General features: G+C 49.5%; 1 protein-coding gene across 2 annotated transcripts in view; it reads right to left on the reverse strand.

Moving 5' to 3' along the window:
- Positions 1–1,161: 1,161 nt before the first annotated feature.
- SLC37A3 (solute carrier family 37, member 3) overlaps positions 1,162–16,631 on the reverse strand; it is a 36,760-nt gene continuing 21,290 nt past the window's right edge. For both annotated transcript variants that reach the window (XM_012721051.1, XM_004677086.2), the window contains 8 exons: positions 14,681–14,765; positions 13,810–13,988; positions 11,241–11,382; positions 9,907–10,008; positions 9,311–9,358; positions 8,247–8,398; positions 3,541–3,606; positions 1,162–2,461 (listed from right to left, as the gene is read on the reverse strand). In XM_012721051.1, coding sequence (XP_012576505.1) covers positions 2,372–2,461; positions 3,541–3,606; positions 8,247–8,398; positions 9,311–9,358; positions 9,907–10,008; positions 11,241–11,382; positions 13,810–13,988; positions 14,681–14,765 — 864 coding nt within the window. In that variant the 3' untranslated portion in view covers positions 1,162–2,371. The remainder of the gene's footprint in view (positions 2,462–3,540; positions 3,607–8,246; positions 8,399–9,310; positions 9,359–9,906; positions 10,009–11,240; positions 11,383–13,809; positions 13,989–14,680; positions 14,766–16,631) is intronic.

The raw sequence follows: 16,631 nt of genomic DNA on the forward strand, positions 1-16,631 counted from the left end.
GGCTGATGTAGTTCTAAGAGTTACATATAAGGCAGCTGCACACACGTTCATGTGAGTACAGCTACATCTACACACAAGGCACACACACCTGATTACCTTTAGGCCATTTGTATTCTGTGTTGACATGTAGGAACGTCCGTATGTCGTGTTTAACCTGGTTTCTTTTACATACATGCTGAAGTAACGTAATTAACAGAAACAAATGAGCAAGAGATGATCCCCGCCCTAGAGGTGACCCACATGGCGCCTCAGACCTCTCCTGACCCACCCGCTGCTCCCCTCAGCAGTGTACTTCGTCGGTCTGCCTGTTCTGCTCCCCACTCTGTCTCTGGTGAGTCCTCTCACCGCCCCTGCACCTCTGGCCTGTACCCAGTTCTGTATGCACAAATAAATAAAACCTTAAAAAAAAAAAAAAAAAAAGAGTCCACTGATGAGAATTTGCTGTACCCTCCAAACTCCTGAACCTCAGGAGGCATTGGGGCCCCAGTGTTCTTGTGTGAATGTGGCTGTGGGAGCCCAGGCCTCCAGGAAGAAGGCCCAGGATAAGCAGGGAATTGTGGAAAGAAGGAACTATATGAAAGGAAGGAAAGAACAGTTTTGGGACCAGAAAAGGCAGGCCGGAGCATTGTATTTCAACCTAGGGAGCATCAGCAATCTGGAGTCAGGCTAGAATGTATTTCCACATTAGCCTTCCCTGTGACTTTCTCTTCAAAGGAAAACAAACTGGAAAGAAAGTGAAGTACGGAGTTCTTCAGAGCTCAGGCCTGCAGAGGTGGCAGGATCGGGGCCACGAGGAAACACATCGTTTCATTCAGTACTCAGCACTTAATTTCATTTCCACTCGAGGGCTGAGAGGACAGCGGACACCCTCCCAGCTAAATTTAAGCTGGAAGAGAAAACGAAGGTTGTGGTCAGGATACGACCGTACTGAGGCTGTGCAGGAAAGGAAACTGAGGCGGACTTCAGAGAGAGGTTAAAAAACTGCAGGCAACCCAAGAAGGACAAGGAGGCGGCTGGCCCGAATGTAGCTTGACCTCAAGGCAGTGAGAGGGAAGGTTTCCTCGGGCACAATCGCAGGAGAAGCCCAACGCCTCAGGCATGAGGGTCAGTGAGAGTCGGGGCAGTGCGTGCATATGAATAACCAGGTGACAGGCATTTATTACAAAAGTCAGTTTATTTTTCCTTCCTGTGTTTCATATTTTCCCTTTTTGTCAGTCATGAGCCACTGACTTCAGGTATCTGCTTGATTAACAACTTTATAACTACACCACATTTCTGAGTAGAAAGAGGTTGAAAACAGCCCCCGACCCAATGCAAATTAGGCAGCCCTCAAAATTGCACATGCCCCCCTAGTTTGCTAATGTTTTTAAAATCTAGAGACAGCATGACCTTAAAACTTGATAATGAATTAATTAAAATATCAATAATTCACAGCCTTAAAGACACTCTACAATCTTCTAAAGGACAGTTACCCCTCGGGCTCTAGTCACCCATTGTGACTCACCAAAGCCACGCAGTAGAGCTTCCTCAGACAGCGGGCCAGCCCTTTGCTCAGTCTAGTCTTCTGATGTACCTCAAGGAACCCCGCTGTAGTCGAGATTAACCCTCCAAAACCAGAGCTAAGCAGATTGTGGTTCTGGTGGATCCTTGAGGCCCAGGCAGCAAGCACAGAGTTGCTACGTGTGCTATGAGTTCCGCATCCGAATGCTCCCAAGCAGCTGGTATACCGTGTGCTCCGTGACAGGCAGGCTGTGGACTGCCAAGGAGTTAGAGTTCACTTTGCATGAGGATGAGAAGACAGAGCTGAATGGTTCAGACCAGACAGAGTGGCAGAGCCATTCAGCACAGGTGTGATTTTCCGCACCACCTGGCAAGCATGGATGCTTTGTCTGAGGCAGACTATGGCTTGATCCAGCTCGAGCACCTTATCAGGATGTGATACCTCCACAAGGGGCCAAATCCCTCCTGAAGAAATGAAATGCAGCAATCCGTGCTGTGCCCGGGACATCACTGATGCAAACTGGGCGGGACCCCTCGTGGCCAGGCTGGAGAGCAGGCCCAAGTCCGAAGGCATATTGAAGGATGAGGGGCTAAACCTCAACAGGCCACACAAAGATCCTGACATACGCATAGACAACTCAGTACGTCCATGAAGCAACAGTAAAAATCACCAACAATAATTCCTGTAGTGTAAAAACCAGCCCAGTCGTCACTGCTGCCAGCCTCTCAGGGGGCAGATGTCGCAGAAGAGTCCTGGCAATGTGAGGCCTGGTAATGTGTGCTTGAGTTGTTAGGGCCACCCCCGAATGGAGGGCACTGAAAAAGTAACATCTTGACATCTCCAATTGTTCTTTTTCTCTGTGGGCACTGGTCACTCACTCAACACGTGAGCCTGTCTCTGCAGAAGGTGACGTATTTCCCTCACTATTAAGGGTGAGATAAATAGAATCGTGCAACTTGTCTGTGAAGAGAAAAAATATTAGCCAGGCGGGGTCGGTTTCCTTCTGCTGGGGCATCATGTTTTCAACATCATAACGAATTAGAAAATGATTGTGAAAATAGCATTACAAACTCCACAACGTTACTCTGCAGTCTCCAAAAGAACTAAGGACATATCCAGAGCCGAAAACTGATACTGGAGCCCAAAGAGAAAAGCAATGTTTCTTACAATAGACTGTTTCCTGCTAGCACAGGAGCACCAGCAGCTCCATCAGGAGCATTTTCTCTGCTTGGCACAGATGCCAGCCGTGGGACGCAGTCGCTGGCCCTATCTTTAGATGCAAGAGGCCTTGGGCACAAGAAAGCATCCTCTGTGACTGCTCCGGGGGTCCTGGGAGCTGAACTGTCCCCAGCCTAGAGGACAGCATCTGGGCTTGGGGTGACTGAGGCCGCTCCAATTAGGTTGCTGTCCATCTGGGGACAGGACTCTGAATGCCTCCCCTGGCGAAGGAGTTGTCAAGACTCCAGCAGGTTGTCTCAACACCGCCGAGCCCATTGAGGGCCTGGGTGAGGCTGGGCATGCTTAGCACAGAAAGTTCTAACAGCACAGGCTCCTTCTGTATTGGCTCTTTCCCAGAAAGCACAAAATTCCAGCTAAGAATGTCAAAGGCACTACAGATATTTTCCTAAGACTCATTTAGAACCTGCACGCCAGTGTTAATTATAGCGTCGCTTCTTTTTAACCCATGTTACAGAGCGTGCATTTCATTTCCTTCAGAACCTCCAGATTATATTTAGCAAGTGGAGAGCACCCAGGAACAGCACATGGATTAATGGCTGGTGAGACTTTCAAGAAGCCTCTCGTCACTTTTTCTGGAATCATAAGTGACAGTGCTCATTAGACTCGGGTCAAGGGCAAACTAAGGAGCCTTTCTCCACTTGGAGGAAAAAAAAATGTGTCTTTTGACTAATAAAATGTTACTTTTCACAAAAGGGTCTGTAAAAGCTATCAGCAATTGTGCTGGTTTAAGAAGTAATTTAAGCAAATGCTATGGACTAAATGAACAAGAATTACTAATTAAAAAATAAGCACACACTTACCATGAGAATAAAAAAGTAGAAAACCCACATCCATCCCAGATTGTCCTGGATCAATGATACTAGATACTAAAAGGGAGAAAAAGAAATTACAATATAATCCTTTATAAATTAATAAAATGAAGGAGCTGAAATCAGACTAAATGTGGCTATTCCCAAATGAGAAGGGAGCTGGGATTGTAACACGTTGGGGGAATCATGAAGCTCCCCAAACCCCTGGTCCTATTGAATTATTATTAAAGGCATCCCTGGCCCTCCCTGGTGGCTCAGCAGGTTAAAGCACAGCACTAAGAAGCTAAAGCCACTTCAGCATGAGTTTGATCCCTGCCCCGGAGGTGACCCACAGGGCGCAGCAGACCTCTCCTGACTGGCCTGCTGCTCCCCTCAGCAGTGTGCTTCATCCATCTGCCTGTTCTGATCCCCCCTCTGTCTCTGGTGAGTCCTCTCACTGCCCCTGCACCTCTGGCCTGTACCCCAACTCTGTATGCATAAATAAATAAATCTTTAAAAAAATTCTTAAAAAAAAAAGGCATCCTTGTGTAAGCAAACAGGATCCAAGCACAAATACTGTAAGAGAGAAGACATAAATTCAGGAAATCTATTTTTATTCATTTTGCTATGAAGAGAGGAAGACGAACCTCCTCAAGCCATTTCTGTGTAATCATTCTTCTCCCAGTGAAAGTGCTATAATTGAGACTTACAAAAATAGTTTGTCTTTTAAGTGTGCGGTTCAATTTTCATTTCTACTTGCACGTAAGATTACTTAACTAACAATCTACAGCATATTATTCTTTTACTTTACTTTCAATTACTGAAAAGGATCTAATAGCATTTAACTCAATTTTTGTTTTATTATAGTAACCCATAATAAACCTAAAATTCAGCAATTTAAACATTTTTAAGTGTATGTCTCAGTGTCATTCACAATGTAGCAGAACTATCTCCACTATTTCCAAGACTCTTTAACACCCCAAACAGAAATTCTGTGCCCATTAAGCAATAACTCCCCATTATCTCTTCTCTCAGCCCTGGAAACTGCTACTAGACTTCTATCTCTAGATATTTCAGACTCAGTGAAATCATGAGAGTTATCCTTTTATGTCTGGCTTATTTCACTCAGCATATGTTGTACTATGTAGCAGAACTCCACTCCTGTTCGTGGCTGACTAATATTCCACTGTGTGGCATTACCAGTTTATCCATTTATCTGCTGATAAATACTGGAGTTGCTCCCACCTTTTGATTACTATGAGCAATACTGGCATGAACATTGGGATAAAGATATAGGAGCCACGTTTTTAATACTTCGGGGGTATCTCCTGAGGAGCAGAACTGCTATAGCCTGAGGAACCACCGCATGTTCTCCATAGCTGCACCACTTTACATTCCCCCCAACAAGGTGTATAAGAGCTCCCATTTCTCCACATCCTCACTAGCACTTTTCCTTCTTAAAAAAAAAAAAAAAAAAAGCCCCCTGAGTAGGTATGAATTGGAGCCTCACTGTAGCTTAGCTTGCATTTTTGCTACTCACTAAAGATGTTCAGAATCTTTTCATGTGCTTAACGGTCATTTGTGTATTTGCATAAAGATCTGTCCTACTGGCCCTTCCTTGTGGCGCAGCGGGTTAAAGCACAGCACAAAGAAGCTAAAGCCACTTCCGCATGAGTTCGATTCCCGCCTGCCTCGGAGGTGACCACATGGCGCAGCAGACTTCTCCTGACCCGTCCGCTCCCCTCAGCAGTGTACTTTGTCAGTCAGCCTATTCTGCTCCCCACTCTGTCTCTGGTGAATCCTCTCACTGCCCCTGCAACTCTGGCCTATACCCCAGTTCTGTATGCACAAATAAATAAATCTTTAAAAAGAAAAAAAAGATCTGTCCCTACTTTTTTCCCTAAGTGTTTATCATTTTAGTTCTTAAAATTGGGTATTTGATACATTATGCTAATTTTTGTACATGGATATGTGTTGTGTGGTCCTTACACGTATTTGTAGACCTTCTCCTGCATTCGTATACCTAGTTTTCCCAGCACCATTTGGTGAAGAAACCATACTTCTCCCTCATTGGGTAGTCTTTTTAAAAAAGATTTATTTTATTTATTTACGCACACATCAACTGGGGTGTAGGCAGAGATGTGGGGGGATGAGAGGATCTGTCGCCAAAGACAGAGTGGGGAGCAGAACAGACAGATTTACTGAAATCCATTGCTGAGGGGAGCAGTGGGTGAGAGAGGTCTGTTGTGGGCCAGCTCCCTGGCTGGGGTTCGAGCAGTGCTGCAGTGGCTGCAAATCACTTCATAGTGTGCGCTCGAACCCACCAGGGAGGGCATCATCTAACCATTTCACATCAGTAAAATCATATACATATGTGGTGTTTTGTGACTGCCTTCTTTTACTTAGTATAACGTTCGTGAAGCTCCTCCATGTATCAACCCTTCACCCCCTCTCACTGCCGAAGATATCCTTTTGTGTGACACCCAACAGCAGGTTAAGTTTAAAGATAAAGAATTTATACAACTCAACAATAACAATAAAAAAATCAACCCAATCAAAAAATGGGTGAAAGGCCTGAACAGATACTTCAACAAAGACACACACGGCCTCCAGGCACATGAATAAAACACATCACTCACTGCAAGACAGACACAAGTCAAAACGACGTTGAGAATATCACCTCATATCTAGAGAACAATCCCTACCACAAAGGTGTTGGCAAAGGCAGGAGAAAAAAGAACTCTGATCCATTGCTGGTGGAAATGGAAACTGGGTCGGCCCCCACTGAAAATGGCAGAGGGAACCCCAAACAAACAACCCAGCAACGCCACGCCAGGCACTCATCAGGTGTGAAACGCTCAGCTGAGGGGTGAGTGCTCCGCTCGCAGCAGCGCTCATACTGGCCGGGACGCAGAGAAGACTGCATGCCCATGGACGCGTGACGGAGCTAAGAAGTTGTGGTGGGGTTGGCGGATCAGATAAAAGCTTGCCTTCTGCACCACCACGGACAGAACTTGAGGTGATTGTGATGAATCAAGTAACTCAGAAACTGAATGATTCACAGATGGTTTCACTCAGATGTGAAACATAAAGAAACGAGACAAACGAAAAACAAAACAAAAATAACTGTTAGGCGCTGAGCAGCAGGAGGTCACTAAAGGAGAAGGGGGATTCACTGGATTTTGGCAGCCGAGGTGACAGTGTGAAGGTTAGGACTTCGGTGGTGGATGCACGAAGCAGGGACACCTGTCGAGGTACAAAGCTGTACCCCCAGATATGAAGTTTGGTAGACCAGTGGTAGATCAAATTAAAAAGTTAATTACAGGGCCCTCCCTGGTGGTGCAGCGGGTTAAAGCACAGCACTAAGAAGCTAAAGTCACTTCAGCACGAGTTCCATCCCGGCCCCAGAGGTGACCCACAGGCCGCAGCAGACCTCTCCTGACTGGCCCGCTGCTCCCCTCAGCAGTGTGCTTCATCCATCTGCCTGTTCTGATCCCCCCTCTGTCTCTGGTGAGTCCTCTCACCACCCCTGCACCTCTGGCCTGTACCCCAGTTCTGTATGCACAAATAAATCTTTAAAAAAAAAAAGTTAATTACAAAAAATGCTCCCGTGGATGACGAGACCACATTCTGCCGAGACTCATCAGCTGATGGACATGTGGGCTGTTTTGGCTGCTTAGCTGCTATGAATAATCCACCGAGACCATCTGCAAGCAAGTTTTCATGGGAGCATTTGCTCTCATTTCTCGGTGGATACTGGGACCGTCTCCCCAGTCCTTACGATGGGTCGCAAGCAGCACGCACAGCGGATGCAGGTAAGGAAATGGCTCAGGTCTAAGAGAAGCAGGCTGGAGCGGGGGGAGAGAAACCCACCCACCCACGGGGCACGCTGGGACAAGTCTCTATGGAGGGAAAAACATTTCCCCCCTTGGGAATCCAGGAGAGGTGGGGAACAAAGTCACAGAGTGAAGTAGGGAAACCAGGAGGAGGTTGACGGGGCTTTCTGTATTAAGGCTCAGTTTGTGGTTTCACCTCGCAGCCACTGGGAAATCCTTCAAAAGCTAACGGAGGAGAAGAGTGAGCCACGCTGACAATGAGTTACTGCTGCTCCTGCATCCTTGCCATGATGGCGAGGGTGAAGCTCTGCTGTGCTGTGCTCAGCTCAGGGCTGAACCCCGGCAGGAGAGACGTGACTCGGCGAGTCTGTGGGAAGCTGCGCCTTCTGGGCCCAAATGAACATCCCAGACGACTCTGACAAGACAGTGCAAACTGCCTCTGAGATCATCATGGGAAGCAGAGAAAGTGACTGAGAGCAGATGAGGAACCCAGGCAACATCCGGGGGACCTGCCTGTGCACCTGCGCGTGTTCGACCAGGGGAGAGGACACAGGACTTGCGTGCAGGCGGGCTAAGGAGAAGCATGTGCCTCCTAGCCTCCCTGGAGCACCAAGTTCAGGCTGGCAAGGGGGTGGGACAGGAACAGCAGCCCCATCTCACAGGTCAGCCTAGCTCCAGATAGCAACAACCTGGAGGCAGAAGTGAGAAGAAACTCAAAAGGGCAGAGGGTACCCACTGTGAGGTCACATCAGGTGTGGCCCTGGCCACAGAAGAGCGAGAGCGCCCCCTACTGCAGCCTGCGCACAGCGGCACCTTCGGCAGCTACCACCAGGCCCTGCCCTCCCCTGGCCCACGGGCCCACCCCTGGCCCACCACACTCACCTGGCCCACTGCTGCACCGATGCTCCCAGTTCCATCAACAATTCCTGTGACGGTCGCCAAGGCCTCGCTGCTGCCTTGGACCAGCTCCTGGCGGCCCAGGTCCGCGGAAATAGCAGAGCTGATCATGTTAGAAGGTCCACCAATAAAAAATCCTGGCCATAAGAAACAGCAGGTTCTTAATAAGACACCATCACGATACCAGCAGGAACCCATCGCTAAGACAAACTCACATCAATATTTTTAGCGGCGTGTTGGAAAGGAAAAGGAAAAATGAACCCATAAATGGGGAAATTCTGCCAAAGGGCATTAACTTTAAGCCAGCAGGCACTCACTTTTCTTAAGTCTCTTGAGTGACGAGGGCCTAATTTCTTTGCTAGAAAGCACAGACGTAGACAACAGAGTGAGCAGGCAGGTAACCCTACGGGACACACATTCTGTGACAGCAAGCCACATCTGCTCGCCACCTTCTGTGACAGGGACACCGCCTCAGGTGAGAGTCTAAGTGAACCAACCTATGGGGGGCAGCGAGCAAGGAGAAAAGGGGTGCCGGTGGTCGTAGCTGCTGGGGCCCTCAGAGAGGCCTTGGGGAGCGGTAGAGCTGGCCACTGGAACCCAATTCCCGGGATCCCATCAGTTCCACGGGCCTCACGCCACACCAGCGGCTCTCCCCAGCCTGAGAATGATCTGAAGTTTAAAAATAAATCACATCCTATGACATGGACCCTAACTGCACTCGACTGTTCAATCGGTGCTCAAGAAATACTGGCCAATTCATTCAAGGGAACATGAGCTCCACTGAGCTTTCTGCAAGCCAGTGAATGGGTTTCCCTGTGCAGCTTCCCAGGTCACCTGCACAAGTGCCGCAAGAAACCGGGCAGCGAGCAAAAAGTCTAGGCAATCTGTTGAAAGGGCCACTGGGCTGGGGAGGTCACCAAGTAGCAGAGAAATGCGGTCTGCAGGGACAGCTCTCCGCGGAGGCTGCAGCGTTAGTCAGAGTGAGGAGAGAACAGTCCCCTGCTCACTGGCAGCAGAGGAACAGCAGCGAGAGCGAGCCAGGCCCGTACCTGTGACCGCCATCAGCAGCGCGTTAATGGACTTATCGTTGGGAGAACCTGGGAGGAGACAGAGGGGCAGGCTGATGTTAAAAGCACACGGAACAGCACCGACATCCCGACGTCTGTGACCTCCCAGCTCGTTCCGGAGATGACCAAGGGACTCTCTCGCGCCCTCCCACCCTTTATTCGTGACGTCTGCTCTCGCCGGCGCGCAACCTAGTGAGACTTTTAAAAGCTTAAGAAAACCCCACTCCCGTGTGCACAGCGTCTGAGAGACGCAGGCCAAGCCTCCTAATGGCCACCTTTCGTCTTTTGAAACCTTTTCCCTTTTATTGTTTTATGGGCTCTAATGTTGTCCCTCTGGAGCCTACCCACAAACAAAGCACATACAAGCTGTTAAACAAATCCACAAAGCAGCAGAGATGCCAGTTTCCTCCCCAATCCAAATAAAACCGGTGATGGCCATCGTAGCAGACACTTACAGGGCAGCACAAAGGTCCCGTGTCGCGCCTCTGTGGCTGGTCCCGAGTCCCCCCCGGGCTGGCCGTGAGCCGGGACCCCCGGCCTCAGAGACAGGGACAATTTAACCGCAAAGGAGTACTCACGACTATATCCCACGAGGGACCCCACGGCCAGCAGCAGACTCAGCGCTAACACCGGGGCTCTCTTCTGCAACAGGTCAGAGACGAAGCCCTGCAGGGTCCCACCTGAAACACAGAGCACGTCGGAACCCGCTCGCCCCGGGCCTCCCTCCTGGCTGTCAGACCTAACAAAGAGGGTCAACTGCTAAAGTCCCTTCTGGGTTCCTGCTAAGAAGACCATGTGACTAACATTAGCCACGCTACCGCTGATGGCAGCAGGACAACAAATTCGGAAAAATCGCCAAACCCATCTACTGGAGAATATTTTTCCAGCTTTTTATTTTAAAAAATGATTCACTGATGATCACACCTCAAAGATGACTAGCAGCAGCTGATGAATACTGAGGAAAATAAAATGCACCCATTATGGCTCAGCTGGCGATAGCTAGTAAGTCAGGATGGAGGAAAAGAGGTGGAAAGGCCCGTCTCAGCAACATGGCTGCCTGGGGATAGGGCCCCACCTCGAGATCTGCGGGTGCAGGTACCTGGTCAACCCTTGTCAGTAGGACTCAGATCAGCGGGATGGTCCAGCCTAAGGCTGGCACTGGCTCGAAGGATAAGGGCAGACAAGTTCAACTACAGGAACAAGACATCCCCCGGGGGTATGGGATGCTCAGGGTATGCCTCTTACCACAGTGCTTGATGTAAACATGACTGAAAGGATACCAAAGTTTTGCCCACAGCCACAGAAGCAATACCCACTGGCATACTCTGTTCATCAGTCTTACTTAAAAGTCTCTTTCTTCCCTGTTTCTATTTTCAGCTGCAGCAAAAAGTCACTGCTAAAATCTGCTGTGTACAATGAAGCAATTGCAAAACACTCACAAGAACTAAGAACTAATCCCTGCCACCACTCGTACCTCGGAGATCTGGGGAGCTGTACATTGCACCAACACGGCCCCTTGGGGCTGGGGCAGCGAGGTGGGTGAAATGAACACGCTCAAGTTCTCAACTGGATGTCTGACATGTCATTAGCCTTAGCGCGGCCATCCCTGGACATGTACAAAAGGCTACAACTGAAGAGTTCACAGAGGGAAATAGCCCTGTGGTGCCCAAGATGAGAGAACTGACCCACCCACAGAGGGCTGAGAAGAAAGAGGCCCATAAATCACAGCGCCGCGTAGGCTGGCTCTTCCTTCCAGGGGCTTTTTTTTTGTTTTTTCAGTTTGGCTATTTAAAGGCAAAGCGTAAAGGAAAATAAGTAATAAAGCTTTAGCTGATGTCAGATTTTATCCCCCAGTAAAAGATAACTAGCAACTAACTCTTCACTGTAAAAACAGACACCCCGCCGGCATTACCTATAATTCCTCCAACGTCGTACCAAATGGACAGCTTGTCTGCCTCAGCCTCCTTCCATCCAAAGTTGTTACTCAGATAAAAGGGCAACCAGAAGAAAAAGGAGTAATTCACCAACTTCAGGCACGCATACGCCAGAGAATACTACAAGAAAAAACAATCCACTAAGCATGACCATAGTTATGTAACTAAGCGAAGCAAGGCAGAGGTGTCGGGGATGAACAGCACTTGATTTTCAGACTGAACATCTCTGCACTTTACCCTGTCACCTTACCGAGCCCCCCTACCATCTGCTTCCAGAAAGGCATGGACAACAGGCTTTTGGGATAAAAGAACAGACACCACAACGGTCTCTTAATTGTCCAGCTTCTTCTCCTTTCGGCTCTCTGGTAGAAGCAAACCAGTGTTTTAAACATCTAGGGCAGGGTACAGACTTGTATTTCTTTGTCTAGACAAGACAGAGGTGTTCGCGCCACTAACAGGCATTTGCCGCTGGTGGGAAAGAGCCGTGAGCAGGCGGCAGCCGCTCCTCCAGCTCGCCCTCCTGCGAGTTCATATCCACACGGAGAGTGACATGACTCAGGTTTCAGGGCCTGAGAAAAACATCAGCACTAAAACGACTTTCACAGGACGGCTCCCCAAAGTCTTACATTCCCCCATCCAGTGGAAAAGAAAGGACACTCTTAGGGGGTTTTCTGGGGAGTTAGAAATGAAGAAAGAATCATCACAGGCCGTGGGTTCTACTTGGAGCAATGAAAGTTGCAGCTGCCTTAAGGTGGCCATGGGGCCAAGAGTCCTATATTCAACACAGGATTCCCAGGAAATCCCGACACTGCATCAAAGGAAATGGGGGAGGACCACAGACTGACTTCAAAGGGCGTCTGGCTAGTATATACTCTCCTCTGGAGCTGCCAGCTACTCCTGAGGTATCGCTGCTTTAGAGCAACTTCCCTGGCAGGCTGCAGCTGCCCCCTGGAGAGCCGAATCCCAATCAGGAGTGTCCAGACAGCCCACAAGACAAAGGACTTCAGTTAACTAGATTTCCTTTACATCCCTGCCTGTGTCAGGGGACAATAGCTTGTGAAATACAAAGAAGCAAGAGTTCCATATTTGGTCTCAACAAATGTAAGTTTTGTCCCAGGAATTAAACAATTACCAGAACACTTTAATGAATAGCTTTTAAAAAATGCTAACATTAGCATAAGAAAAGGCCTAAAAAAAGTAGCATTTCCATGGTATTATCCATCATGTTTTGGTTAAGGAGCTATAGGAACTTAGACATTTAACTACCTGCAAAAGTCAGTTCTCAGTGTGGGGACATCGGTGGAAGGGAATTGGCAAGTAAGAAGTGATGTCCCACAGAATCTGGCAGGAGAGAGTTCCATCCATAAAGCACCACACAAAAACCAAATCAACACAACAGGTGCTGTGCACAGCACCGCCAGTTACCACCCCTAAGGAGGCAGGAAGCCGGTAGCCGGTAGCCATTAGTCCGCGGCAGAGCTGAGACACGGGACAGGCTGAGTGACTTAACCCAGAGCCCACAGAGGGTCAGCGGGTGATCTAGAAACATGACCTAGGCCTCTTCACACCCATTCCCGTGCCAGGGCACCCGGACATCAAGACTGAAAATCTGTGGCAGGACAGACTTAGTGCAGATGCTAGAAAGTTCTCCTGACTGTAAAGGTTGCATTACCAACAAATGAGGTATCGCTGCTTTAGAGCAACTTCCCTGGCGGTGGAGTCTCATTCCACTGTGCACCCTTTAGTAAAAGGACAATTTTTCTTCTTGATCAGAGCACAGGCAAATGAAACACACTTAATGAACCACTCAAAATCCTTTTTGGTGGGAGTGTATATATACATATATATGTGAGTGGTGTGGTGTGTGTATGTGTGTGTGTCTACAAAATGTCAACAGGCTTAATGCACGGGTTAAAGCACAGCACTATGAAGCTATCTGCAGCCACTGCAGCATGAGTTCGATCCCCGGCCAGGGAGCTGACCCGCATGGCGCAGCAGACCTCTCCTGTCCTGCCTGCTATTCCCCTCAGCAGTGTATTTCGGTCAATCCACCTGTTCTGCTCCCCACTCTGTCTCATGTGAATCCTCTCATCCCCCACACCTCTGGCCTGTACCCCAGTTCTTGTATGAACAAATAAATACATCTTTTTAAAAAATGACAACAGGCTAAAACCTGGACACATAAAACAATCGATTTTGCTTCGTTACTTGAATGTTAGGTCAGGGCTGGCAAACCAGAGTGCGTGCCAAAGTCCAGCCATGCCTGTTGCGCCTTTCTATCCACCCGTTCTTCTGCTCTAGAAAGGGTAGTGAGGCTGCACTGTCTCCCCAGAGCTGAAAGCATCTGGTATCTGGCACTACCCGGAGGGGCTCTTCCCACCCCTTTCAAGGCCCCAGTAGAGAAACACGTGGAAGGGCGCCATAGGCTACTCCTCGACCAGATTCCCGACATACGGCAGCAGAGAGGCTACGGACGTGAAGATGCTTCACGCCGCGGAGCGCTGCGAGGTCTCCCTGGCTGTGGCAGGGAGCCCAGACCCTCCTCACCGGTATGACGCCAGGGAGGCAACAGGCTTGATGGAAGCTGATGGCCTTGACTTGAGGGATGGCACTGCCTTCTTGGATGGAATAATTAGGCTCATAGTCATCTTCATTTTCATCACCACTGATTAAAGGCCGGTGAGAGTCTTCTTCAAAAGGTTCTTCTGCCTCAAGACCTGGAAGGCCTAGAACGACAACCACCTTTGTTTACAGGGCGGTGGGCACGGAGCATCGAACCGCACACCTCTCACTACCTGGCAGTGATGCTATCTTTCTTTCCATGTTACAGAAGCAACCAAGGATCAGAGACCAAGGGACACGAAAGTCAGCTCAGGTCACACAGTCAATGAGCCACAAAACAAGCCTCTAATATAATTTAACTTGGCTTCCAAGCAATGCTTTTTTAACTCCATGACAGGATTTCTCTTATATACAGAAAAACGTTAAATCCATACTGTTAAAACTACATGTCTGCTTAATACTACTCAAAACACAGAACAGTAATTAGCTTCTGTGTTTTCCCTGGTACGTTACTCTGCATTTAACCATAAGTAAGTATCACACTCAATTACATTTATGAAGAGAAAGAAATCTGTCTCATGAAGGCAAATGAGAAATACATCCAGGCTAATTTCCAGCCAGGGTCTCAATTATAAATCTCTTTTGCAAACGATGAGCTGTCCCTGAATCTCTGCAAGGTGAGCCTTGCTCCCTCAAGCGTGAGCGGTGGGGCCAGACACGGCCACTAGCAGCAAAGCAGCTCCTGTAATTCACTGAAAGGAGCTCATAGTTCTAGGATAAAAGAGACAGACTTCTGGCCCCAGATTGCTCCTCGAGCATCTCCTAAGACACTGTGTACAAAACAGCTTCTCCTCACCAATTTCTTCTGGCGACACCAGGAGTCCAAAGAAGATGACAATCCCACCGGCAAACTGCACAGCGGCCGTGACCAGAAAGGCGTACTGGAGGAGAGAGGGGAGGGTGGGTTCTTACACCACGGGGGAGCCACTCGGGGCCCCGCTGAGGGAGCCACCTCAGAGAGGCCGTGAGCGCTCAGCAGGGAGCCTGCGTCAGGCACAGAGCTCAGTGTTTGCTAGTGTTTTCCCACAAGTTCTTCCTGATGGTTCCGTGAGGTTGAAAAAGCGACTAAGGCCCCAGACACGAAGCGGGCACGACTGTGCTGGGAATCAGGACTTGCTCCCAAATCCTCCCTGTTGCACCACACAGGCTGCCCCGGGAGGCAGAATGGGCCCTGGAAGCTTCTCCATGCAGCTGAGGGGTTACATAACACAGAGGATAAAGGCAGCAGCCGAGGAAAGGAAGGCCCCGTGCTCACCAGAAACACACAGGGATTTGGAGCGGGGAGGGCTACCGAGGGCACAGCAGCCAGCCAATGCTTCAACAAAGAGCTAAACATCAGAGCCACGGGCCCTTTCCTGGCCCAAGCACAGCAAAGCCACGGGGTAAGGAGGAGCCAGGGGTCATCCTCGGGGTCAAAGCAGAGGGCTTCTGCTGGGGACAGTCGGCACGAGCACTGATTTGGAAAGGTGACGGTGCCACTAAAGACTCTGGTACAGGGGCCTCCCTGGAGGCGCAGGGCGTAAGCCTCAGTGTTATCAAGCTATCACCAGTCACTGCTGTCTGAGTTCGATCCCCGGCCAGGGAGGTGACCCACATGGCGCGGCAGACCTCTCCTGACCCGCCCGCTGCTCCCCTCAGCAGTGTGCTTCGTCAGTTGGCCTGTTCTGCTCCCCTCCCCCCCCCACCCCCGGTCTCTGGTGAATTCTCTCACCCCCCACACCTCTGGCTACACACCAGTTCTTATATGCATAAATTAAATAAATAAATTTAAAAAAATAAACCTTTAAAAAAAAACAAAACTGATAAGCCTGAATGCACTATTGAACTTTATTTAATAAAGGCCCCTGATCTGGAGAGACAGTCTTCAATTGTGAACTCACCAGAGTCCAAAAGTCAGATCGGGCAGCGGCACAAAGGATGAACCGCAACTCCTACCTAACGGTCAGTACAACCCAGGTGCGGGCGAAGCAGCCCGGAGGGCGACTCCGGACAGCTCCAGCCCCATTCACTGGAACTAGACAACAATTCTTAAGACCAAACACTGATGAGCTGCTCAAAAGTTTATCTCTTTCCTAAAAGAGCAACTTACTTTTTACTATTTAGTCTCCGAACAGGCAGTTCCTGCCCTCATGCGACAAAAGGGAGACACAGAACCCTCCCACCTTCGCAGCCCCCCACCCACTCGGTCCCCCACATACACCATGGCCGCAGGTATTTACTTTGCAGAGACTGAGAAACACAGACACCAACACGGAACTGTCTACTCCTTCATCCTTCCCTCACACAAACGGCATTGCTCGGCTCTGCTTGGCTCGCGTCACAGAAGCGCCACCAAAGCTGCTGACTGTCACCCTGCAGGACGCGTCCCCGTGCTCCTGCACAGCCACGAGGTTCCCACTGACAGGGAGCCGCAGCTGAAGCCGCTCCCGATAAGCTGGCATTTGCTGTAGCGCGCAGTGCTGAGGGATTAGCCACAGGCCCAGCGCCCTGCCCGTGGGCCTGTGCGCAGCCCTGCTCCCTCACGTCCTCATAAACACAACCTGCTGTCAGACCAGCACGCAACGATGCAGCGTAGCCTCGCTCCCCCTTTCTTCCTTTGGGAACCGTGCAGTTTCCGGCTGCGTCACTCCACAGAACGCCTAAGCTCCACGAGGGCTGACTTCACCCTCTGCCCTATTCTCCACCACCTGCACCACTGACAGGAACCTAGCACGTGTTCGCTGGATGAATGGCTAAGTTATGAGGAA

This window comes from Condylura cristata, unplaced genomic scaffold, assembly GCF_000260355.1.
Source record: "Condylura cristata isolate star-nosed mole 26May11 unplaced genomic scaffold, ConCri1.0 scaffold00005, whole genome shotgun sequence".
Classification (NCBI taxonomy): domain Eukaryota; kingdom Metazoa; phylum Chordata; class Mammalia; order Eulipotyphla; family Talpidae; genus Condylura; species Condylura cristata.